The 25,983-nt window shown below is 41.1% G+C and overlaps 1 protein-coding gene across 5 annotated transcripts in view; it reads right to left on the minus strand.

Moving 5' to 3' along the window:
* The window catches only part of MALT1 (MALT1 paracaspase), a 31,652-nt gene continuing 5,669 nt past the window's right edge, over positions 1-25,983 (minus strand). Inside the window, exons 3-17 of one of the 5 annotated variants that reach the window (XM_052670056.1) lie at positions 25,786-25,907; positions 24,836-24,986; positions 22,505-22,683; positions 21,836-21,932; positions 21,071-21,103; positions 19,460-19,486; positions 18,419-18,451; positions 16,613-16,816; positions 10,849-11,026; positions 9,326-9,400; positions 8,406-8,533; positions 6,327-6,476; positions 5,513-5,670; positions 4,611-4,736; positions 1-3,060 (exon numbers count right to left, since the gene is read on the minus strand). In XM_052670056.1, coding sequence (XP_052526016.1) covers positions 2,599-3,060; positions 4,611-4,736; positions 5,513-5,670; positions 6,327-6,476; positions 8,406-8,533; positions 9,326-9,400; positions 10,849-11,026; positions 16,613-16,816; positions 18,419-18,451; positions 19,460-19,486; positions 21,071-21,103; positions 21,836-21,932; positions 22,505-22,683; positions 24,836-24,986; positions 25,786-25,907 — 2,123 coding nt within the window. In that variant the 3' untranslated portion in view covers positions 1-2,598. Of the gene's footprint in view, positions 3,061-4,610; positions 4,737-5,512; positions 5,671-6,326; positions 6,477-8,405; positions 8,534-9,325; positions 9,401-10,848; positions 11,027-16,612; positions 16,817-18,418; positions 18,455-19,459; positions 19,487-21,070; positions 21,104-21,835; positions 21,933-22,504; positions 22,684-24,835; positions 24,987-25,785; positions 25,908-25,983 lie in introns of all 5 variants that reach the window. The other 4 variants (XM_052670055.1, XM_052670058.1, XM_052670057.1 and 1 more) reach the window with 4 other exon arrangements.

Genomic DNA, 25,983 nt, shown 5'->3' on the forward strand with positions numbered 1-25,983 from the left:
ACCTTGTGAGCAACAGTTTATTTCAGGAGTAAGAAACAAAGTTCTCATACAAAGTAGAAAATGGTGACAAAGTACCAAGTAATATTACAGTACTGGGACATTCATCGAGCTGTAATCGTAACCTATAGGCCAGCTGCATACTGCATAGGATAATTAATGCACAGTGCATCTCAGTCACCAATAAATATTTCACTGTTCTCCGAAGGAGAAATCAGAAGCTCATGCACAGATCAGTTCAGTACAGCTGTCGTTTTGGAGATGACCACGTTAATTTCCAGCAGTGTGCAGTTAATATGCACACCCACCTGGCAGCACAGATGAGATGAGCAGACCTGGCCAGCAGTGCTGCTCACACTCTGCTGGGATTGCTGGGAGCACACAGAGCACCCAGCCAGCACACCCAGATCCCACGGAAGGCTCTGTGCTCAAAGGAAGGTTTAAATTGCTTTGCCCATTACATCAGTGAGAATATTCAACTTTTTTTTTAGGGTACCTACTCAATTTGTCTAAGAAAAAAAAAGATTATTTAATGATGGAACAGGTTGCCCAAGGAGGCTGTGGATGCCTCATCCCTGGAGGCATTCAAGGCCAGGCTGGATGTGGCTCTGGGCAGCCTGGGCTGCTGTTGGTGACCCCTGATACACACAGCAAAGTAAAAAAATAAAAAACAAAAAAATTTAAAGTCTTTTTTTTGAGCAAACCATTCAATCTGAATATGCAAAATAGTTCAGCAGCAGAACCATCTTCTCCTGAGTACAGATCAAAAAACCTCAGCACTGAAGAGGCTAGTTCCTTCTGCCCTCTTTGGTCGATGCAGGAACAGCACACCACACGGGAGCAGCTCACTTGCCTTTCAGTACAGGGCCAGCTGCCTTCTGCTTAGTGACACCGTGAGGCCACGAGACTTAGAAGCTTCTTTTTGACATCTGGTCTAGAGAGAACGGAACTCCATCGTTAAGCTCCAAAGAGAGCACACACACACAGGGAGGCTGCAGGGCCATACAGGACAGCTCGGGCCCTGCCACGAAGCCAGCATCCCACACTTGCACACTGTGGAGGAGCTTCATTTGCTGCGTTTGGACATGCTGGAATCACCATCTTGGGTTCTTGGCTTAGACTTCTATATCTTCTCAGCTTGAAAGAACATGAGTTCTTTTGGCCTGGAAAACTGAGCAGGCTGTTTGGGTTTTGCTTGCTTGTTTCGATCAGCACAAGGAAGCAATGGCTTCTCTCCAGGCTCACCACCCTGTAACCCTCACCTCTCAGCCATCTCACCCACTCATTTTTGTATCTCAGCACATTTTGCTGCTTGGTTACTTATGCAATACTTTGCTCGCTAGGAACAGGCACTTTTTCAGCTCACATTTAGTGTTCTTCCAGGACAGGAAAAGACCAGCCTTGCAGAAATGCAATCAGCAAAAACCTTGTGGCTCACGGAAGAGCATCGCAACAAGAACAATGCGCCCTGGTATCAACCTGTGACCTTTTCTCCCTCTGACTATTTGTAATCCAGTACCCTCCACCCCAAAAATAATAAATTGTTAGTTTATTTACTCAATTCCTCTTTCCATCCTTGTTTTGTTTTCCTTGCACAGCCTGACATCTGATTTCTGCGAGACATGGGCAGAATGCAGAGTGCGGTAACAGCTGATCATGAGCTAGATCCCTGAAATGTCAGGGACTGATCCTAATAAATACAAAAGGAAGGAAAGAAACTGAAGCTTGAAGGAGACAATCCCTAACACCAGAATATCAAAACACCACACTTGTTCACTTGTGTGAATGCTCTGCTTTTGACTTCTGTGTGTCACCTCATACAACCAGCAGGAGCTCGTTCTGACATGATAAAACACAAAACCTTATTCTAATGCAGTATGTAAAAAGCCTCTGGATACTGAAAAACTGAAGGGAAAGGTATTATTTATCATTTTGGGGTTAATGAATTTTTTTAATCACATCAAATCATAGAGAAAATGGAAAATCAGTTCCCTGCTTACGTCTATTGACATTTTTTTCCTCTGACAGCGAGGCATGTTTTTTGTTTGCTTGTTTGCAGAGAACAAGCATTTCCTCTCTAAAAACTGTTTATTTATTTAAAAAGCACTCACTTACAGTAAATTTTATAACCCTGGTAGGTACAGAAGCAGCAGCTGGGAAGATCCAAGGCTTTACTTTCAAGAGAAACTCTGTCACCAGAACCTGGCTTCTATGCACTCTCTAACAGATGGGAAGCTTCCTCCCAGAGACTCACGACTGCCTGTGTTCTTTACTTTCTTGTCTGCTGAATCATGCAGTAGGAATCTGAGGAGCTTGGATTTTTTTCTCCCCGCTTCTCAAATCCTGAATGGTAAGACCAAAACCAAAAATTATGCCTTTTACTTTCCTAAATCTATCAGTCCGGTTTTGCTTCCTCGGATCTGGAATTTTTTTCCCTGAGAGCAATATGAACCGACGCAAGACACAGCCTCACTCCCACTACCAACTCCACATCCCCCAGTCCCTGTATCCCCAAATCTCCAAAGTCCAGAATTTGAGCAAGCAGTGCGGAGGATCTCCTGTTCAGAACGGAAAAGAGGATCTTTGCTGAAGACATCACAGCTACTGCTGCTTGGATAAGCTGAGGCTATCGGACAGGAGGAATTCCAGCTCAACTGTATCATCAGTGGTCTCTATTGGCACGTTGCTCTTTTCTGCAGGGGATGAGTAATTCTGGACTTCATGTCTCGAAGCTAACACTCTTGAAGTCCCGTTGCAAGAACATGCCTCTAGTTGTCCAGCGCTGCCTGGGCAAGTACAGTTTGGATGGTAAGCCCCTGGGCAGGAATTTGGTTGGCAGCGACTAGGGAAGTAGTATTTAGTTACCACAGGACTTGATTCTGCTGGACTGTGAAAAAGATTATTAGCCACACAACAGGTCTGGAGACAGTTATTTCTGAACCTGTGGTGGAGGCCCAATTTAGCGATGAGGGGCTTCCCAACATTAACTTCCTTTCTTTCATCCATTGTGTCTTCTATTCCTGGATACTCATAGTGCAAGCAAACAGTGAAGATCAAGTGTTCCTATAAAAAGTACAAGAAGAGGAAAAAAGGTGATACTTCTTCCCCAAAGAGCAACACAGGAAACATTTCAAGAGCCTACTGAAGGAGAAGACTAACTCTTTTAGGAGCTGAAGACATACTAGGCAAGGCTGGTAACCACATCAGCTAACATATGAAAGGTGGAGGCTCTGAATGATGCTGTTAATATCCTCAAGAACTCAGTGGGATTGCAAAAAGGAGCCTCTACTCGTCATAAAACTCTTCCTGCAAACTCAGCTTCCACCCACAGAAGCTGTGAGACATACTCAGAGATCTCCTACCCCTGACACACTTCTCTTAGTCTTCTTAGTACTGCTATCGTTGTCCTCTTTGAGCCACATGAAAGACATTAGCTGCTTCTATCCTACAACAGGCTGCCAGAGAGGCTGTGATGCCCCGTCCATCCCTGGAGGTGTTCAAGGCCAGGTTGGATGGGGCCCTGGGCAGCCTGGGCTGCTATGAAATGTGGAGGTTGGTGGCCCTGCATGTGGCAGGGGGTTGGAGCTTCGTGATCCTTGAGCTCCCTTCCAACCCTGGCCATTCTGTGATTCTGTGACAGGATTACTGTGGCAGTTCTAAGGGCTAATCACCAGAGTTACAAGGAGCCTTACATTTCACGCTACTTCCAAGTTCAGTTTCCCTTTGCTGCTTCAAATTCCACTAAAAACTCAGGTGAACCAAATTAACCTGTCCCTGCACAGGACACGCAAACTGGATTTCTGAATCACATCGCAGTCTGGGCACCCACGACATCTTGCAGGATAGATATTCTCATTTCCCATTGCTGCAGGCAAACACAGCAACAAAACAACAGCCTCTCCTGCCCCCTCCAAACATTTTAGAGGACAGACCTAGATTAAGTTTTCTGTCCCCTTTACTGCCTAACAATACCTCAGAATTTTACTGTGGACCTCCTCAGTTGATTAATACTTGCTCATCTGCAAGTCTGTATTTCTAGAAGGATTTTCATTACACCACCTGCAAAAGCATTTAAGATGCCAAGCAATGTCCCAGACGAGGTATCCATGACACAAAGGTACAGAAATAAATATAAAAATGCTACCATAAGCTTTCAGAAATTACATGTCCAAGAATGCAGCTTGGAATCAAAGTATGCAACATCTTCATCTCCTTCTGAAGACACTGTGAGATGCTGCTGTGTTTCAGGTCACATTCTTACTGTTCTACAAGGCCTAGGAGCATCTCCATAATGTGCATGAGATGGTGTTCACAAAAATAACCACCTTGTCAGAGCTTAGTATATGCCTAGAAAATACAAAGTGGCTTGCACAGTGATATCAGGACTGCATATGCATTGATTCTCTTCTGTTTTTCAGCTACAATAGAGAAGTCCCTAAAACACTGCTAGTCACTATTTTCCCTCCTAAGAATCTAGGATTTAGATCTAATAATAAGTTCTGTACATCTCCAGAATATATTTCTTATCATGCAAACAATACACAACGAGCTCAGCAGAACTGCAAAGTTAACATGATTAATTTACACTACTGTAAGGAACAATTCATATTAACCTTTAGCTTTTGCAGAGAACTTAGCCTGGTGTAGAGGCAGTGTTTGGGAAGGTCCTTTGAAACTAAATAGCTTCCAGTTTCCTCAGGAGTTCCTTTGTTGGCTTCTTTAGGATCCACATCCAGGTCCTATTGCAAGAAAGAGAGCAGAGCTCAGACGAAGGTACAGAATTTGTGGATCATTAAGCAGCTAGGAGTAAAGTGGTTGGGTTTTTTTGTTTATTTTTAAATAAAGCATGTGCTTTTTGAAAGGAAAGAAAACGCCAATATTAGATTACTTGCAAAAGCTGCTGAAACTGCTGTTAGTCACAGAAGTTGTTTAGGTTACTCTCCCTACGCTGACAATTCCTTCTGAATTTGCTGCAGTACCATACCACTAACTCTGTGGGCTACAGAGACTTGTATTTATCATGCACATTAATTCAAATATTGTATTTTTAATCGAGAAAACCCTGTTTTCTGCTAGGTTTTCTTTCCAGGTTTTCCACTCCTGAGGAACTTCCAGTTTCACTCTTACCCTCTGCCTTACTGCAATGAGATGAGTAGTGCTGATGGAAGCAGAAAGATCACCAGGTGGAAGTAACTGAAAAACTAAATTCTAGGAAGTCCACTGTAAGGTAGATGTGTCCTACATCCAAAATAGAGCTACTCATAATCACTCCTTAAGTTAAACAGAACCACTTCACGCTAGACAACCTGATAGGAAAGAACTTCCCCCGGACATCCAACCTCATCTTCCCTCCTTCAACTTAAAGCCATTTCCCTTTGTCCTGCCATTATCGACCCTTTCCAAGAGTTGACTCCCCTCCTGTTTGTAGGCAGCAGTTACAAAAGGTGCACTTGATACGGACAGTTCTCAGCCTCTGTGCAGGGAGATCATCGAGTCCTGCTCAGAAAGCACTTACAAGTGGGAAGTCTGTAACGCAGGCTCTGCAAACAACTATTTCAGGTGGCTTCTTTACTATTCGTGTGTAGATTATCATGACATTGGAGAACTCTGCTGCAAACCCCAGCTGAATCTGGACGCCGCATTTGAATTCAAGATACATGCTTTCCGGAAGCTCTGCAAACAGGAAATACATAATTATCTGCTCAATAAAGATATACATTTTTCTGTTTGTTATTCTTCTGAAATATTAGGAAGCACTGTCAGACACATGTAGATCTTGCCTCCAGCATTCCCTGTACTTATCACTCATGTCTTCATACTGAAGCAGCTCTCAGAAGCAACCAGGCAGCAGCCGTTTGCTAGGTGCACTACCAGAAAGTAACAGACGTGCCATACAGAGCTGATTTTTCAACTCATGCTACACAAGTTTCTTTCTGATCTTTGTGCAACTAGCAAGACCACAATCAACACAGCTATGATACAGCTTATGGACCTAGGAATTTGTTTTTATGTATACTCAATCAAACTAGCAAAGTCAATGAAATATCCCATAAGGCACAGCTATAACTTTATAAGAAAGTTTGAATGTGACAGCAGAACACATTCAAACACAGCAGAAGTTTCCAAGATCTGAACACACTAGTGAAAATTAAGATATGAATGTGCATTTCTTCAATTTCTATTCTGAACTGCACTTCAGGGACTAGAGATAATCAAGGATGTACCTCCTCTTATTTTTGAAGGAGCTGTTTATTTCAAGTGACCTAAGCACCCCAGTATGCAATTTCTATAATTCAAGTAGTTTCACCTACAGGTAAATCATACTATACCATGAGCTTTGGCCCACTGTAGGTTCCTTGCCATGGACTCTGCAGAAGACATGGTTTGTTGAATGGGATCAGATAATGCCCTTTTCTCAGACAAACTGCTGCGGATCTCCAAAGCTTGCTTGCCTTTGGTGAGGTGACACTTGCCCATATCTAAAAACAAGATGTAATATTTCTATCAAAATCACTGCTGCTGAAGTTTAACTACACCACTGCAGTGTTGTGTGGCTGCTACAGATACAACAGCGTAAGAATTTCCATGTCACCTTGCTGTTTCAGAAGTATTTATTTCTCAGTTTTTTGTTCATGAGGTGTTGTGGGTTAAACCCAGAAAGGAGCTAAGCACCACACAGCCCTGGTGGGACAGGGCGAGGAAAGGAAGAGTAAAAGAAAGAAAACTTGAGAGTTAGGATTAAAAAAAAAAAAAGAAGAAGAATAAAGAAAGGAGAAGTAGAACAAGAGGAAGAAAAACAAAACAGGTGATGCAAACGCACTCACACATCACCACCCCTAGGCAGACCAATGCTCAGCCAGTTCCTGAGCAAAAGACAGCTGTCTTCCTAAACACCTTCTTGGCTTTGTATTGCCAAGCCTAACTGTAAGGTATGGAGTGTCTCTTTGGCTAGCTTGGGTTGTCTGCCTGGTTTTGTCCCCTCCCAACCTCTCACACACTCCAAATCTAATCACTGTCAGGCAGAGCTGGAAAAAGCAGGCCTTGATGCTGTGCACCGCTCAGCCTGTACATGCAGAACCTTTTAATGTCAACAAGCCTTTGGAACTTTTCCACATATACACCAACGTACCTCTAACCCCTGATATCTGGTAACACTCACACTGGCTGTCCTGTTGCCTGACGTAATTTTCACTCACGCTGCCAAATGCACACCAAGCTGACTGAAGCATGGTTGTCTGGCATTGCTTTTGGGCAATGCAGGCACTCTTGATGAGATGGAACTCTCGAGCAGCTGCAGCACAGCACGCTGTACACTACATGCTGTACCTGTATTTTGTTCAGTCTGCTCTCAGATCTGTTGGAGGCTGCCAGTTCCATTTCTTAGGAAACGTCCGCCTTCTGTCTTGCCTCTCCCTTCTCACCCTCCTATCTCCTTGCTGGGACAGACTTCCATGCTAAGCCCCAACAGAAGCTGCCTTCATGCTCTCCCCTGTGAGGGATAAGTCCTTCACTCTAGCTCAAGCACGAGGTAAGTAATAGGTCAGAAGTCAGGATACCTACAGCATGTGACACTACCCTAACAGCACAGGCTATGCAGTAAGAGAGATGGGATTTAAGAAAAACGGCTGTTGGCAGAATCGTGTGTCATATTCTAATGTGGGAGCACTGAGCAGAAATTTAAAAAAAGGAATCACGGGGAATATTAGCCCTCTTGAGAAAACCCAATGCCAGAGGGGATGAGGGTGAGAACACTTTTGGATATTTGTTCACTCCATGTATGCATCTGTAAGCATTTTATCCTAGTTGAAGAACTCGTTGGTCTGTGGCAATTAAAAATGTAAGTGGTTATTTGTTCTGCTCTTTAATGCAGAGACTGACGAGAAGAGAATGTGGGATAACAGTCAGAGGCACTATTGATGTTTTGATGGGAGGATTAGGCGTTTCTTTTTTCCCCCCAAAACATTAACACAATACCCCGGGACTCAAGACAGATATAGGAAAGGAAAAATATTGGCATCTGATTCAAAACAGTGAATTTCAGGACTGGTAGCTTAGTGAATCTGAGCCTGAATACAGCAGCTAGTGAGCAACCAGCAGGAAAAGCAGTATTGGAATAATTTTCATGGACATAAGATACACTGCTCCATGCAGAAGACCCAGAACAAAGAAGGTTCACTAGGAAGCAGAATATAAAATTAATTTGTCACCAGACTGAAGAAGCTCAAATCCCTGTATAATACCACGATCTTTGGTAGCACCTGTTGCTTGCTAAAAGCTGTCACTGTAACAATGAAACATGAAATAGCTTGAAGTAATGTAACACATCTGCCTAAGAAGAATCAGTTAAGCAAAGAAGCATTCAATCAGGCAGGCTGAGAAGATGGTTGCTGTAGTAAGCTGCAATTCACCTTCAGCAACTTCATCAAGCAGCACTGTGATCTTCTTGTCCTCCAGCAAACGCTCCTTCAAGAACTTCATGAAAATTCCATTGGCCAGTCCCAACTGCTGAATTTCAAAAGCTTCTGCTCCTTGGCACCTGAAATCACCAATAAGAAAAGAAAAACTACTGCAGCAGCCATATGACTAAGATCAACGCGAAGAAGAGGTGAAGTTATTTGGGAATGGATGAAAGAAACCCTCTCACTTGAAAACCAGCTTGTGTCTAATGGCAACCTGCTTCTCATTTTCATTTGCAAACAACTCATCCTGGCAAGACTTTACTCATAACCAAACCACAGACCAAAGATGATCCTGAACTGCTGGTGTGAGAAGCTTAGATTTCTTCACTAAAGCTCTTGACTATTTCCATTCAACAGCTTTTGTACATGACTTGAGAACTAATACAGAGAGGTTACACAGATTGCTGTATGAGTAAACTCTTCAAATAATTTCAATCCAAGTGTAACTGTTACTTATATCTAGAAGGAAAGCAAGAAAAGCATGGGACAATCTGCATGCCACTCTTCCAAAAACTGATTAATCTCTCTCACATTTTTGCATAAATTTAACTAAATGCAACTTAGTAGAGATTCTTACGTTTCTGCAAGTAGCCATTACAAAGAAGCCCAGCAGTTTCAGTTCTGCTGAATGCAGATTTCTTACAGCATTACCTTGTATCTGAATGAGAACAATAAATACGGGGATGCAATCCCACAATCAGAGTGCTGAATGGTTTGAAGAATGAAGTCAAAAAGTCTGAGGATACCAATATAAATTACTGGTCTCTTAACATGATAGTTGGTATTTTCCATAAAAGATTAGCTATACAGTCTCAATAGCCTCCTGACTTCAAAGTCTCTGTGGCCTAGTGGGAGAAAGATTTCCTTACGTGGCATATCCAAAAACAATGTTGGCAGTAACCTTCAGAGCATCTAGGATGAGGATTGTATCATCGTATTCATTTCTGCAACAAAATGCACAAAAACATAAGAAGAATGATTTGAGAATTAACATAATAATAACCACCACAACAGCTGTTCAAAATATTAAAGCACTACAGTTTAGAAACAGTACTTTTTTTCTCCTACGATTCTAGACTAGAATTAATGACAAAAATCAGGACCATTAGCACACTTCGTGAAGACAGTGTGAAGAGACAGTTCAACATCTCCTGTCAGGGTGATGGGCACGATGCGTTAAGCAATATCAAGTTTAGTTACAATCTTTGCAGAAATGCCTTCCAATAACAAGGCATTTTATGTAACAAGAGAAACTATAGGAATGCTCTTTTCCAAAACACGTCTTAGAGTTAATAGGAGGCTTATGTAGCAGTATTTTCACATTTCACAGCAGACTGTGAAGCTGAAATGGGCCACTGGGAAACGGGGGAATGGTTTTAAGTTGAAGGAGGGAAGATTGAGGTTGGATGTCAGGGGAAGTTCTGTGCTATGAGAGTGGTGAGGTGCTGGAACAGCTGCCCAGAGAGGCTGTGATGCCCCGTCCATCCCTGGAGGTGTTCAAGGCCAGGTTGGATGGGGCCCTGGGCAGCCTGGGCTGCTGTGAAATGTGGAGGTTGGTGGCCCTGCCTGTGGCAGGGGGTTGGAGCTTCGTGATCCTTGATCTCCCTTCCAACACTGGCCATTCTGTGGTTCTGTGATTCACAGGCATTTCATCAGTGGTGAAGTTTAGAGGCTCTACAAACATTAAAGCACTAGCAATTTCCAATTATGAAACATCCCACAGAGATCAGTTTTAAGAAGTAATGGCTGAAGAGCTAATTTCAAGTGTAGGTTTATTGGAGCATAATATTCTCTTGACGTGTTTGTTTAGACAAAAAAGAAACCCAGGAACTAGTTGATATTTAAATTCTAAATGAAGATAAAACATTCCAGCACAAGATCCATGCCTCTTAAGAGTTCTAAAATAACCACTTGAGTCCTTCTGTCAAATAGACACAGAATCATAGAATGGCTTGGGTTGGAAGGGGACTCCAAGTATCATCAAGTTCCAACCACATACTTTTGGTTGTGGATTCTCCTTCCTTTCTATGATGATAAAGGTTAACGATGCAGGGGGAAAGGGGCCTTTTTCTTCTTTAAAAGACCTAATTTCACTTTTATCTTAATAACCAATGACACTTCAAAATTTCTAAACTGAAGTGGAAAAAAAGGAAAAGAATAATTTCATTCACATCAGGAAGCACGTATCCGCATATGGAAGTGGAAACTCTAATCACCAGCTTCATAGATCTTGTCCAAGGCCAAAGGCAAAGTAATTCTATTGACTTTAGAAGAGCTCAGGGGCAGGCTGTGATTTTTCAGAACCACGAATGTTCAGATGCAATAAATACACAGAACAGATTAAAGATCCCTCCCCAGCCTGAAGTCCAGCATTCCCTCAAGATCACCGTACCTTTTCCGACACATATCCAGTAGGAACACATTGAGTCCTGTCTCTTTTTCCTGCATTAGTTTGAGGATGTTCTGCACGCACAGACAGTTTGCAGATCGGTAGGGATTTGGAGCATCAATAGGAACCATGAAACTGTTCCCATAGTTTTCATAGCCATGGCCAGCATAGTACAGCAAACCTGAGGGAGCAAAACAGAAGCGGCTGAAAACACCAGCTCAACATACACTGGAGCACTGCCATCAATTTTAAGGTGGTCAAAAACTTCATGCTCCATCCCCACATTAAGTGTCTGTGGGAGCTTGAGATCCTTCAAGCTACTCCAAGCAGTGTTTCTGGTACTGATATGCTTTATTAAGATAGGGAAGAAGTGAAGAAGAGGAGGAAAAAAAAAAAAAGGGCAAAGTCAGCTTCACAACGAGCAGACAACAATTAAAATATTTGCACTCATGAAACAGAATCCATTATAAATTTATATCAGTCACAAAAAGACAGCTAAATACTCTTCAAGTGCTTCCAGTAGAGTTATGACCTCTAACAGAAATAATGTTATCTACTATATATAACTCACAGATAGACACGAAGAACTGTGCCAACTGTAAACGGCTTCTCCACATGTGCAAATACAAAGCTTTGTGTAGGAAATCACTGCACACAGAAGATAACCATGGAGAGACTAGCTGGATTTTTTCTAATTCTGTAAAAGATGCTCTCCCTTTTAAAACTTTTTGGTTTTTAATCTTACTATTAACCCTGCAAACAGAGAAACGCTTCTCTTACACTGTAACAGTGCTTTGGGAGTGACAAAAAATACTTATTTAGCAGGGAAGAAAATATTCCATGATGACATTTGGTAGGATTCCAGAGCACATCAGTGTCACTGCACTACCAGCAGCCCGTTCTTAGTTGATGACATTATCTCTCTTTACAGTTTCATGATCCATGATTCATGTACGACTACTAAAAAAATTCTTTACACACTTACCTAAGCACAACAAATTATCCAGTTTATTAACTTATGAAGATGAATGCAAGTCTGCCACAGTTTACAATTTGCAGTCTTCAAAATGCATGAACAGCTCCATGTAAAGAAAATATATCACAGATGTGAAGAGAAGCTTTTCTTAATTAGGGAAAGGGGGCTACAAGCCAGGGCTCAGATTTTACACGTACGAACTAAAATGTCAAATACTAACAATGCAGCAACTTGTGGTAAAATTAGACAATCTCAGCATTAACAACTTCTGCCAACTGTTACCAGTCAATACCAGAACAATCTGAAGGAATTTTCCTATGGTCTGTTCCCAGTGCTCTTCTTGTTTAATAATTTGCTTTCTAAGGCTTTTCATTGGCTCAGATCTTCAACTAGCAAACAGTGCTGCAGCTGAACCCAAGTCAGCAGAAATGCCTGTAACTCATGTTAACTGGAGATGTGGTCTTCTTACGCCTCTATTTTTACTAAAAGCAGCTGTGAAATTAGTTGTATTGTAATAAAACTTCAATACCCAGTAGAAACAAGCTTTGCCCTAATGTACTAAAAATATTTGTCAGCTTGTGACAGAATGCTTCATGTAGAAAAGCTACATGCTTCCCTTTTCCATTACAGGTAGCAACAGCAAAAGCAAGCACTTGTGTCACACGGCCCTGCCCATTCTGTAAAGGAATACCACCAGATAACTCTATCCCTTCAAACTGAGCCCTAGGTTCTCTGCTCAAGTCATTAACAACTATGCCAAGACCTTGCTAACTGCTCCATTCAGTCAGCAGTGCTCAATTTCTTTTTATGGGAAACATGCATAGTCGAGATAAGCAGCCAGCAAGTGCATACAAGGTAAGCTCCAGGGCCAGGGGCTTCACTTCAAAAGCCTCGCTGTTATTCATCCGACAGGGTCTTGGAAAATGACAACAGCCTGACTCGATTAGAAGGTGAATGTCTGAAGGGCACAGAATTTTAAGCGTGTGATTAAAACCTAAACAAATGACCATGGCGTTATTGGATTCTTTACAACATCCTTAACCATTTCTTTCAGAAGAGTTAAAAATGAAGTGCCGAGGGCATAATTCTGCATCAGATCTGAAGCAAATGGAACGTCCTAAAATTTACTTCCAGTTAAATACGTAATCGGACAGACTGAAAGAGGTTTCACTTTCACAAGGCTGGGCTGATGAAACTACGCTAAGGCAGAAAAAAAATGAAGGTAACAGCTCTCAAGTACTTTAAGTTTTGCAAGTCCAAATCAAGCCCAAATTAACGAGTTGGATCTATGTGAAAACAGAACATCTGTTCACACTCCCACTGCCCTCTCATTGCACGGCTTTGCTTCCCAACAATGGACCAAAGAACTTGCTTTCATTTTAAGGATCAATCAGTTAGAAAGTGACTCTATGGGTATGGAACATTTTAAGACACTATGCAGGAAGCAATGAAGTCTAGATGCTCACTTGAAAGCATCATTCCTCACAGCTGTCACCTTCTTCAACGTGCCACAGAGATGATGCTAAATGAGGGCAAACCTGAAGTCCACCGTCCCCCACCAGGAGTGCAGAGGTAAATGACAGTGCACATAGGCAGCCACACACCAGAAAAAGGAAATGTCTGGAAAAGGAGAATCATCTCCAGCTCCATCCAACTCTACGGTTGCAGTCAGACTCAACCCATCTTGTGGGAGCATCACCCAAAGCTCAGCCATGCAGCATCTATACAGCCTCTGAGCAACTGCTCATCTCCAGCTGCCCTCAGCCTTTTGCAGCAGCCCCAGCTCCATCCCTGTAGGTCCTATGCTAGAATAGGAATACTAGAACACACCTCTGTAATGCACCACAGGTTAATGCCATTTACACTGCCAGTTTTCAGACAGCTATCCTCAACACCCTTTGCACAGAAGATACTGTTTAGTGCTACTCAGACACAAAGTCAGGTAAGCAGAAGTGCCATGACTTTCAGCCAGCTGCAGCATGAACTGAATGCACAGAGATGCACGCTACCTTTTTGCTGTAGGAGAAGCTCTGGGAAGGGCAGGAACAGAATTTGTAGCGCATTTCCTCAACGAACAGAAATATATCAGAAATAATTACTTTTATTTTCATCCATAAGTAGATGATTGTGTGGCACCTTTTTGCTAAGTACCTGCAACAGTTAATACGTTGAGCACAAGGTCAGAAATAAATCATTGCATGCGTAGAATAAACATATTTGGAAGCCTCGTTAGACACTTGGGCACAACAATTTTAAGTAGGCTTGGATTCTTCAGACGTCAGCATTTAAGTGGTACTGGCAGCTTCTTTTTTTTTTTTTTTTTAAAGAAAAAAGTCAAACTATTTTTATCCTGTGAAACACACAGGTCTATGTCTTTATCCCCTGTGGAACAGAACACTAATTGCATGTCACGTTTAACACCATATGAACCAAAACATGAGAGGAGACCATCACCATCACGTTGTTTACAAGTCCTGCTCTCAAGGAGCAATGTCTGAAATGCCACTTTCCTGGCAGTAAGCAGCAATTACACAGTGTCACATTAGGCATTAGGAGCATGTGTAACAAGGACTAAACAGGAGTTGCTGCTATGCCTCCGTTTGGAGCGATGCCCACTTAAAATGCAATAAATCATTATCTATTTGTGACTGGCTGCATCTTTTATATGCTTTAAGACACTAATTGACACTATGCAGAAAGAATAAAGCCACCATTTAAATTAACGTAGCTACTGCCAGGCATTACTGAAAGAATGCTCTGCTTTCCTTTTTGAAATATCATCCTGTTGGGAGAAAAACAAAAACACAGCTTGTAAGGGCTTTCATATTGTGCTGGTGAGAAACTCATTCATGTCTTTCAGTACTTTATCTTCTCAGTGCATGTCAGAAACTATAGAAAAAAACTGAAAAGGTGCAAAAATCTAAAAACTCACCCAGACACACAAGCACATCTATTTCCCAGGGAACAAACCAAGAAAACTGCTACCAGAAAGTCTGCTGAACCTTACTGCCATAATTAGGCTTCACGTCATGCGTGTTTTGGCTCTGAGATAAATGCCCAAATGTCAGATCAGCCAGTTCTCCACAGAGCATCAGGTAACACACCGTTTTAAAAAAGTCAGAGATACTCTGACCTTGTGTTCCAAAAAAGAATTGAGTAACGTTTTCTTGGCTGGACATTACTACAGAAAACTGCAATTTAAACAATGCAATTGGGTGAGCTTCCCGGCCTCTGTTCTAAAGAATTTCAACAGCCAGTCAGCTTTCATAAAAATAATGACAGAGGCAGTCAACAACAAACTCCTTAAAGCAAAAGATATATATGTATATATATATATATTAATTCTCCAAGCCAGGCCATTCTTGGCCTTTTCCAGCTGAGACAAAGGCGTTTTGCTCAGTGGATCAATTCCACCACATCCTCCCAGTGCCAGTCAGCAGGTTCTGCCTCTCCAAGTCAGGCTTATCCAGATATTCTTTTTCTTACCAAATAATCTAAGATTCAATGCATAGTGGCAACAATACCAGACCTGACTGGTTAGTCAGTCATAAAGTCCTTTATTATTCACAACTGCAGAAATTACAAACTTGAAGTCTGTAGCTCATCAGTTTCTCAGTTAATGACTTTCCTTATGGGAGGTATATTCTAGAAATGATAATATGAATTCTTCTCTGTTTTATTTCTTTAAAGTCCATAAACAAGAGAAATAAACTCTGTTTCTAAAGAAAAACTTTTTTTCAGTTTGCTTTTTGAAGAAGAAATTCAGATCAGCAGAGCTTTTTCATGCCTTGTGAAGGACTTCACAAAGAAATCCATGGTCGCCAGACCAGTATCACACCAACTGAAAGGAACTGCAATTCAAAACAAGGATTTGTACTTAACCTGAACACTTGGCAGAAAAAGAAGAGGGCTTAACATGCTCTCCCTCCCCACCCTCTCTACCCCAACACACCTGGGATCAGAATGCAGCTTACTGCTGAGGCAGAGAAAAGTACCTCTTCCTCTGTTCTTTAAAGATCTTCTGAGTGAGGACTAAAAGCATAGCAGCCCCTCCCACAGAGCTTCAGAAGGATGGAAATCCATAAGGAAAGAGCATTCTGCAGACATCCAGTAGAAAGACAGGAGATGAACAGAAGAGTTCCAAAAGTAAGCTCAGAACATATTGCATGCTCTACTTAGGTCTGCTCCCCACCTTACCAGAGCAAAAGCAGCCTGATATGCAAGAGGTTGGTTAACTTTAATGGAAAAAGCAACTTGCAGACACAGGAAAGGGGGAAGGAGGACAGAGGAGATGTGTAAGAAGGTGTTTTAGAGGTCTCCTGAGAGCACCACAGAGTATGTTAGCATTCTCTAATTCTGTATTCTATGAGCTCTTTACCACAACAGTCCAGTAAAACAGAAACAACAGACCACTCTTGCTTAAAAGATTACTAAAGCAGTACTAATAACTTGGTATAAATGTGCATTTTCTGCACAGCATATTGTCAAATATGCTCAGCAGATGCAGCAGCTGCTGGCAGACAAACACAACAGTACACTGCAGTTTTAGGTGTGGTTAAAGAAAGAAGATCAAAGATTCAATCTTTCCAATAATAGAGTAACAGTAATGTTTTTAACCAAAGTCAAAGGAAATGCTCGTGTTTAGCATGTAAGCAGAGTGTGAAAAGTTAAGTACAATGAAGTTTGTTTTGCTGTTACATACTTGGAACTGGCAGAAGTAGATAGCTAATGTTTATGTACTTTATATCACAAATGACTGAAGTATTCAGAAAGAATCTCACAGGCTCTCACCATATACTCCTCTGTCTAGTAGAAGTAAAAATTCGTCCACTGCATTTCGCATCTCAGACTCAGTAAGATCCAGCAAAGAAACAACTTTGAAATCCAACTGTCTTAGCAAATTGGTCAATTCATAGACATCCACCATTGGGGCCTTGAGCTGGGGGTGATTCCAGTAGCTCATATTTCCTATTAACAGAGCCACCTTGTCTGTTGCTGTAAAAACAAAGAAAAAAAGTAAAACCACAGCACATTTAATGCATTCCCTGGGTTCAACACCTTTAAATTTAATTTCTTCCAAAGCAAAAATAACGTCCAGTCTCACTTGAGGAACAATATTTGAAAGTCATCCTGTGTCAGCTATACAACCAAACTCATCCTCATCCAAAAACCAAAGAAACATTCCAGCATGTTCTGACAGTCAACATACCTGAGCTGTGATGCAGCTAACACTGGGCCATCTGTCAAGGCATGGGTCAAGTCACTAAGGCTGTCTTGCTTTCACAACTCATGACAGCACAGTTACTGAACTCCCTCATGCAAGAATAAAATGAACATGCATGTCTTTATGGCAAGTTGCTAAAGCCACGGCCACTTATAATTCCTGCCCCTCAAAATAAATCTTCTCGCTTTTCTTAAAAACAAAACCACAAAAGAAAACACCACACAAAAAAAAGAGCACTTTCACATCTCCATCTCCTATATTTACATCTCTCTACAGTATAGTGTGTTTAAGTAGAAGCTTTTACTTAAGCAGAAGCTTTAACTAAGCTTTATTTAGGTCAAGCATCAGAAGTCTTTCTTCTGTTTGTTAAGGTTTGTCTAAGGTCCTTCCTCTGATTTTAGTGAAGTCAGAAGTACTTACATCCTGAGAAACAGTGCAGCCAATGAAAGAAAAACATTGCACTGGCTCAGATGTAAGAATAATTTATTCAAAGCAAGGTATTTTTCCTGTTTTGTCTGTTGCTCCTATCCTTCAGTAGGAATTACTGCCTAACTGCTCCAGTGGCAAATGGAATCATGCACTCCCCAAACCTGCCTGTGTCAGCAACCCCACACTGACAGAAGGTCTCTGTCCACTGCCTCAACATTTAACATTTCACTATCTTTACCAAGATCCCTAGCTTGCCTTTAACATTTTTGCAGCCGAAAAGCTGCAAAGTCTTGAACAGCGTAAACCATCTTAACAGTGGAGAAACATGAACAGTGATCCTAGAACACTGCTGCTGAAAAAGTACTAGAAGCAGGTTTTCCAAATGATTTGGAAAAGGTGAACGAGGAGTGGGGAGCACTTACACTCCCTCTTATCACACTCAGTGATAAGATTGTGGCAGAGACCTGCAGCCTTTCCACCAGTTTGGCACCAACCAAACGTGCCTGGCCACAGTCAGGTCTATCATGCAAAGTTCAGAATGGGGATAAAAATCCAGCAGGTTTACTTCAAATCACACATCTGCCATCCATCCACCTCAATGAGCTGCATGCACTGTGCACAGCTAAAGGGACAGCACAGCCTTAGTAGGCAGACTACCATCACCCTAATGCTGTATCTCCAACTGCTGAAGCATTCAAAGTAATGGTATAACACACTTGTTAGGTCATAGACATAGGATTTGTAACAGTAACCTGAAACAGACCAGAAGTTGTAGACAATCCACCAAATCACTAAAAATACTGGTGCCCTCATCTTGGCTTACTACTGAAAGGGCAACCAAGCACTACAGAGGGCTACAAAAACACAGATGCCTCCCTCCTGACAGCTATTTCAAAAGTTATTTCACAAGCAATGGCAGAAGCTGCAGCTACAGAAGCACTTACCAAAAGGTCTGTCACTGAACTGTTCCTGTAGGTCTGCTTGAAAGAGATCAGAACAGATCATCAGTGAGTACAGTCACAGTGTCAGCATCAGCAAATGAGCTGCACCTTCACCAACACCAACACTCCACCACTGCTGCTCTGCTCCTTCACTGCTTTCTGTTATTTACCTGATATCTTTCCCCTACTCTCGTAGGTCATGGATTTTTAGAGGTAATAGATGCTTAGGGAATCATTCTGAATCTTGCACTCCACACATCAGCACTTTCAGTAACATCCAGAACAGTTCATCCTCTCCCAGCGAAATGCAGAAATGCAAGACAGGGAAAAGCTTAACAGGGATGACAATTTGATATGTGAAAATTCTCTTATTTCATGCTTCCCAAAGGGATGGGAATGCCCAATGCCTCACACAACGTAGCTCTCAATAACGTGTACCATAACAATGATACTGATATAACTTTCAGGGACTAACACTGGGCAAAAGCAAACTCTGATGTCTAATCCAGGAAGCTTTGTGATTTGAAATTTTAGGAGCACTGTTGCAGGGATAATCCCTCAGGGCGTGCTATTCCAGGCCTGTTTTTATAATAAATATCTAACAGGCTTCAAGTCACATTTGCTCACACCGATTTATACGAATCTGTGAAATAGATTCTCAGGGAGATATCTTGCATCCTATTTGCCCTGATCACCTGAAAAAGCATCAGTGCACTAAAATGTAACAGTCCATCAAAGCCACTGGCAAGAGAACAAAAGATTCCTTCTGTACTTGAAAAAGTAAACGCAGTAAGAATGCAAACGGTGTAAAAGAGAGGATTGGTGTGATTTTGCAGAGCCAATAGCAACTCTGTGGTTCACTGTACATCTTCAGGTTAGTTTACTGAAACCAGAAGGTAGTACTGCTCTTAACAGGGTATCTGCCACTACTAAATCTCATTATAAATGCAACCAAGTAATGTAAAGTAAACACTGTGACCCAGCCAGGCTTCAGCAATTGTGATTTGTAATGTGAAATTAAAGCTTTTCAAACATGTCACTTACCTGTTTTCTGAAGATCACTTAGCTCTTCTGTGGAGACACACACCAATAAAATTAAGTTTAAAAAAGTAGCCAAAAAATGTGTATTACATTAATAAATATATAATTGTCATGTCGTTATCAACAAGCCAAAAGCTAGAACAAAACTAAAAAATACTTTTGGCTTCATACTTTTGTAAATCTAACTTTCACATGCTTATTCCACACGCACAGAACTACATTAACCACATACTCAAGACACAGCACTACAATTCGGCCAAAACAAAGGGAGAAAAACACCATGCCTCAGTCCCATGGGCGTGCAAGCAGCTTGAATGAATAAGGAATAAGACATCAGAATCACTCAAGTGAGAAAAAGATGTTTGAGGCCTGCTAAAAAAGCAACATCCTGAGCAAGAAGTCTTTCTCTGTCACACCATACGTATTCAGGGGGACATAATTTTCAGATACAACTTTCAAACACTCTAGACTGCCATAGATTTCAGTTAACTTCTTTCAGAATACTGGAAACTATGGAAAAGCTAAGTCCTGTATGCGAGGCCCCTCAGAGCATGCCTGCTCCAGTCAGTGCAGCACGAAGCAGAGCTCTTCATCAACAAATGCAGGCACATACGCTCACATGGGAAACTCCAGGTGACTGAAGTGAAAATAGCAAGGGTTTTAATGCAGCTTAGTAGCAGAACAAACTTGCATCCAAGCAAACCTTAGTTTGTGCAAAAGCCCCAGCATTTTTAGTGATTATATCCTGCTTTAAGGGCTGACTGAACTGCAGGTAGCCAGGAGGCTTCTGCACAGGATCCATCATTTCCTGTAGAAACCTTCTCAAGCCAGAAAGGATGCTAAGGCTTAAGAAAATGACGAGTTATAAAAGCTGAACTGTGGAAGAGGCTGATACTGAAATTTGTGCCAGTTGTATGCTGCAGTGCACAGCACCCTCACATTGTCAAACTTTCAGAAAAGGGGCTAAAGAGAACACTGGCTCCTGTTGAACTTTGAAAAAGAAAGGTTGCACAGCAGTTTGATTCCAAGAAAATGAAGAGCAGGCAGCCATGTACAGTGCCTTGAAAATGTAATTGTTTTCTTCACTGTTGGCAGAGAAGGTGCTGCTGTAAGCAGCCTTATATTTTCCCACATGATTCCCCCACTGTGTAAATTGTATAAACTTCAAGATTCCCAATAAACAACTGATGGCATAGCAGCGATGCAAAGAGAAAAGAAACTGACTAATAATGTTACTAGAAATGCATCTCACAGACACAGAACTGACTGGATCGAGCTCTATCCAACTCTTTAAGGTCATTCAGTCTCCTAAACATTCCCAGATTTTCTTGCAGGGATGTTGCTTCCTCAGCCCAGCCAAAAAAGCCTCACAAAGATCAAATGCAGGACACAGAAGCAACGTAGTATTCAACACTGAATACTACAGAATAAAGGAGTGTGATTTCAAGGCAAAGAGGAGAGAAGCACATCCAGAAGGAAATGTTCCATCACCCAGCACTGTTTTAAAGCACAGTGAAGTTCATAACCCATGTATGCTTTTCAGCAACACACAGCAATCCATCATCCCCATCATTCATTTCTTAAAAGTGATTCACAACTAAAGAATTACTTTACCTTCTGTGCACTCCACTGCCATAGCTTTCCTTCCTTGTGTTTTAAGGGAGGGGAGGGGGGAGAATTGAAAGACAATTTCTCTCAGTTATGAGAGCTAGAGCACAAAGTGGAAGTCAAAATTCACCTCCAATCTGGCTCATTTTACAGCACTATAAATCTTTAAACACTGGTACTATGATATTTATAGTAATTGTTAATACAATCCTGGAGCACTACAGTATTTCTTAACAAGAAATTTTCATATGAATTATGCAGTAATATTCTCAGATATATCTGGAAACTATAGAAACAGATCTTTCCCTGATTGATTTACTGCAAATACATGCACACGTACTAATCAGTGTTCTATCCATTTACTTCACTTGCTATGAATAATATCACCTGCCCTGACAGCTGAAGAATTCCACATAACAGTTCATATCAGTAAAGGATCTTCGTGAAATCTTGAGGCTTTAGATGTTATTTGGTTGTCAAAAAACATGCAGATGAAGAAATCAGCTCTCCATCTGTTGACAAGCCATGTTCCTAGTAGCAAGGCCAAGAAGTGTTAGCATCTCTATATTAGCTACCGTGAAAACTCAAAGCACTTCACAATTCATATAAAACTGCCTTTGCTGCCAGCGAGCACAGCTATCTTAACAGATAAACTAAAAATACAGGCAGCTAAGTGCTTGGTTGAATACTAGAAGTCTGAGAAATTAATTCTAATGTTAGGGAAGAAATTGATAAATCAGCTGATCTACATAAAGCTGACAAATTCCATACCTACAATGACGTCTATCTTCTTGCTGTCTTGGTCTTCCTGATCATTGAATACGTGACACCAGTACGTTCCCCCGTGTTCCATGTCCACACAAGACACCTGTGTGAGCACAGCTGAAAGTCATCCTGCCAGCCCCCAGAAGAATCAGTTTCTTTTAAGCACCCATCCCTCAAAAAAAACCACTAAAATTTAAAAGCAAAGCCTAAACAAACCCAACAGTTGCTGATACCCTTATTCTACATTAAGTGGTCTAGAAATGCTTTCGAGAATTGAAGAAAGAATGCAAATCTGTCCAACAGGCTTGAGATGCTGTAAGTATCAAATGTAACGGATCTTCCACAGAGCTTTACAGTATGGGATAGAATGAGATGCTTTAACTTTTACTGGCACTTAATCTTTGTGTTGTGTCAACCACCCAGAATGTACTGTAGGCTTCCACTCCATGACTACCACTTCAAACACATTCTGGATTATAATTCTGCACCCTGGAGCTTGAGAACAGCATCAGCATTGGAATAACAGAGCAGGAGAGCTGTGCACTTGCACAGATGTTATAAAGGTTATGAAGAAGTTATTTTCTTCATGGAAACATTATACGGTAGGCTAAAGGTGGTAATATCTTGATCTCACACAAGGATGTAATATCTTGATCTCACACTGTGGTAACTCACCGTGTAGACATTTTTGCTTCCATTTGCCAAGGGAAATCCATTTCTGAACCACTGGTATTGAGGAATTGGGTTTCCAACAGCTCCACATTCTAATACCAAAGCGTCTCCCACAGTCAGGTTTTGTGGCTGAGGCTGAATACAAATGCACAGCTTCTTTTCAGGCAAACCAATTAAGCCCCCTTGAAAAATTAAAGAAAAAATGAGGGGAAAGAAAGAGAGATAAATAATGTATGGGTGCATGTCCCTGAAACCAGAACAGTCTGTGCTAAGAGCAATGAAATTAATTTACTTGTCTGTAAGGAGCATGCTAATAATGAGTCACAACTGCATTCCATTTTTTTCAGCTGAAAAGTAAAATAGGAATACACAAAAACACACCTCAGAAGCTCCTATGCATCATTTATTCCTGCCAGATGTACAATAAACGGGCACAGCTGCACAACGGAAAAACATTGCAGAAAGGATTCAGAGAAAAGAGCAAATATAAAGAACCATGGTTGCCAAGGGACAGACTGAGGATGTGTGCAGGTGTGCACACAGGAATGAGAATTTCATTACATGGTTTTGTTTGCTTCACTGTAGGAAAGACAATGTAGAAGTCTGGTAACTAGAAAAAAATCGGAGGGAAAGTTTAATGATAGGAAAGATATTTTGTTCAGACAGCAAAAGTGAAAAAAAAAACAGAACAACTTTTTTCATGAGTATCATATGTACTTAAAGACAAAAAAATTCTCCCTTCTCAGCTTGAGCATTGATAACACAAATGCAAAATTTCTCACTTCTAGAAAGGGGGGAAAAAAAGCCCCAAATAGCTCTTTATTAACAGAAATCTGTGACTTTTAGCAGCAACAGATTCAAATCAGGAGTTCCTGGTTTCAAAATTTGCAACTGCTATCCCATTCCTTAGGAGTTAGAAGTCAAATCTCCTTGCTGGCCAACTGAGGGGAGGATAGGACTGGGGGAAGAAAGTGATTCGTGTTAATTACCATTATGATAATCAGCTGTCAAGCAGAAACACTGTTTTTAAATGATAACACCTGTAACATTTTTATTCTAATTACATTGTCAAGCAAGTCCTGCAAAGGCAGTCAGTAAACAAGAAAAGGGCTGCCATGAAATTTAATGTAAACCATACAGCCACAGAAAACACGTTCATCTAGTCCATTAACTATTTTTTGTCTGATACAGGCAGATATGCATTTGTTGGAGATTCTGTGGTCTATCTACTTCATTCATTTCACTGTTTAATTATTCCTATCATTAGAAAGTATTTTCCAGTGTCTAACCAACTCTTCTTGCTAAACATTGACACTTTACTTCGTGCCTACGACTTTTCAGTATTAAGACAGCCCATTCCTCTTTGCAACTGCTCTGTATATAACAATGTTTTGAAGACATTTTCCACTTGCCATCAGCATACTCTCCACAGATTTCAAGAGACAGTGAAGCAGCCTTTCATTGCATCGTTTCTCTTTGTTTTCCTGACACCTTTAAATGCAGGATTCAAGTGGGAAGCACCACTGATTTGTGACACAACACAATACATTCAGTCTATGCGAGCAGAAATCAGCTGCACTCTTTAGTTGCTCTTCTCATTCACCTTTAGGCCAAGAACAGAGCCGGGCTATTTAATTAAATAATTTAGTTTAGGTTTTTGTTAGTTTGCTTCTAAAGGTAGACTTAGCACATAGCCTATCCTCATTTAAAACTATGGACCGTTCTATAGAAAAATACACAAAAAGCAAACCTACACAAACCAAAAACAGAAGAACACCGTTTCACAACCTCAGGTACTAGGTATAAATGCACAGTATCAGTAAACCAAACCCAAGAAGCAAATTTCCAAGATTCACATTACAGTCACAGAATTATAGAATGCCTGGTACTGGAAGGGATGTCAAAGATCATCCTGTTCCAGCCCACTTGCCACAGGCAGGGTTGCCAACCCCTAAATCAAGCACTACATCAGTCAACTAACAATAAATTCCAGTATTGGCTAGATATACTGAGTGGACAGCCATATAATCCTACTGGTTTTCTGCTATGTCTCCATTCTTTTCAATCTTTGTCCACTTCCATCCTTTCATTATGTACGCTGCAGATGGAAATTAACCCTTCAGAGAAGCAAACCTATCTTTAAGCCAGTGCCATAATCCATATGGATTTACATACGTGCATCTATAACTATGACCTTTCTTATGCAGCTAACACATTTACTAAAGCACAGAGATGCAATTCACACAAAAAGACCCAGTTTAACCCAATGTGTTAACAAGCTTTAAGGTGCAATCTGCACAGGAATTTCCACTGTACAAAGCCCCTGCCACTCACCATGAGCTGTACCCTGGAGATCACAAACTTCCAGTCGTGCCCACCGGCTGAATGTAAATGAAGATTCACTGTTCACTCGACAGATGTAAAAGCCAGCATCATTCACTTTCACTGGATTCAGAACCAGTTCTGGAGAATTACCATGGGGAACCTGAGTGACACATGAATCAAGAAATATCTTAATTTAGATTAAGTTAATCTACACAAGGATCAAACACTGGATTATTTATTCAGTGTCCATAACCCCAGCTTCAACTCCTTCACTTAAAAATTTTGGATGAGAAAGTTTCGGTCCATGTATTCAGCAGCTTAGAGAAAGATTTTCTTCCAGGAATGATTCATATGTCTCTACCTTAGCTGAGTTCTTAAGCTGGTTGAAAAACTCTTCCTGAAATTAGTCGTTGTAGGAAGACAACCAGACAAGAAACATGGGTAAAAGCGCTGCCACCTGAACTCCATAGATACAGGCTCACACACATTCCAGCACTTAAGTCTGTAACAGCAATAAGTTCAGGCCTTAAATTGCTCAGTCTTTTGAACCAGTTTTCATCTGTCTAAAACCAATGGTGACTGATTTTTTTTGCATCTTGGCACTTTCTGAGTAGCTTGTGTGAAACTTCATGGTAGGCTTAGAGAACTGAACTTACAGTTCCCAAGATCAGTACCCAAGGATAGAGTGCCTCGAACACACTGAGCCACCTTGCTGTTCTAGCATGTTGATACAGTCATCGTGGAGCAGTTATTCAACTTCTATTTTTACTAAAAGATGAAGCAAACTTTTCTTTATATAATTGAGAGCAATAGCCTTCAAAAAAAATTTTGGAGAGAAATGCCAATTCATCACTAGCAGTATCACAGTTTAGTCTGTGGAATTGTTACTTAGTGATTTCTACCAACTAAAAAATACATATATACACACACATACACATATATTCTCCATCAGCTATTACCTCTTTCTTCTGTTTGAACCACTGGTAATGTACAAATGGGTGTCCTGTTGCCCAACAACACAGCTTGACAACCTGGCCACAGAGCACTGCTTGAGAGTCTGGCTGTACAACAATCTTGATGCCTTTAAAAGAGAATTTACGTGGAGGAAAGTTATTAGGATACAACTCAGAATTTAAATTTAAGTCCTCTAAGCAAAC

Source organism: Tympanuchus pallidicinctus, unplaced genomic scaffold (genome assembly GCF_026119805.1).
Source record: "Tympanuchus pallidicinctus isolate F22 unplaced genomic scaffold, pur_lepc_1.0 scaffold9, whole genome shotgun sequence".
In the NCBI taxonomy this organism is placed as follows: Eukaryota; Metazoa; Chordata; class Aves; order Galliformes; family Phasianidae; genus Tympanuchus; species Tympanuchus pallidicinctus.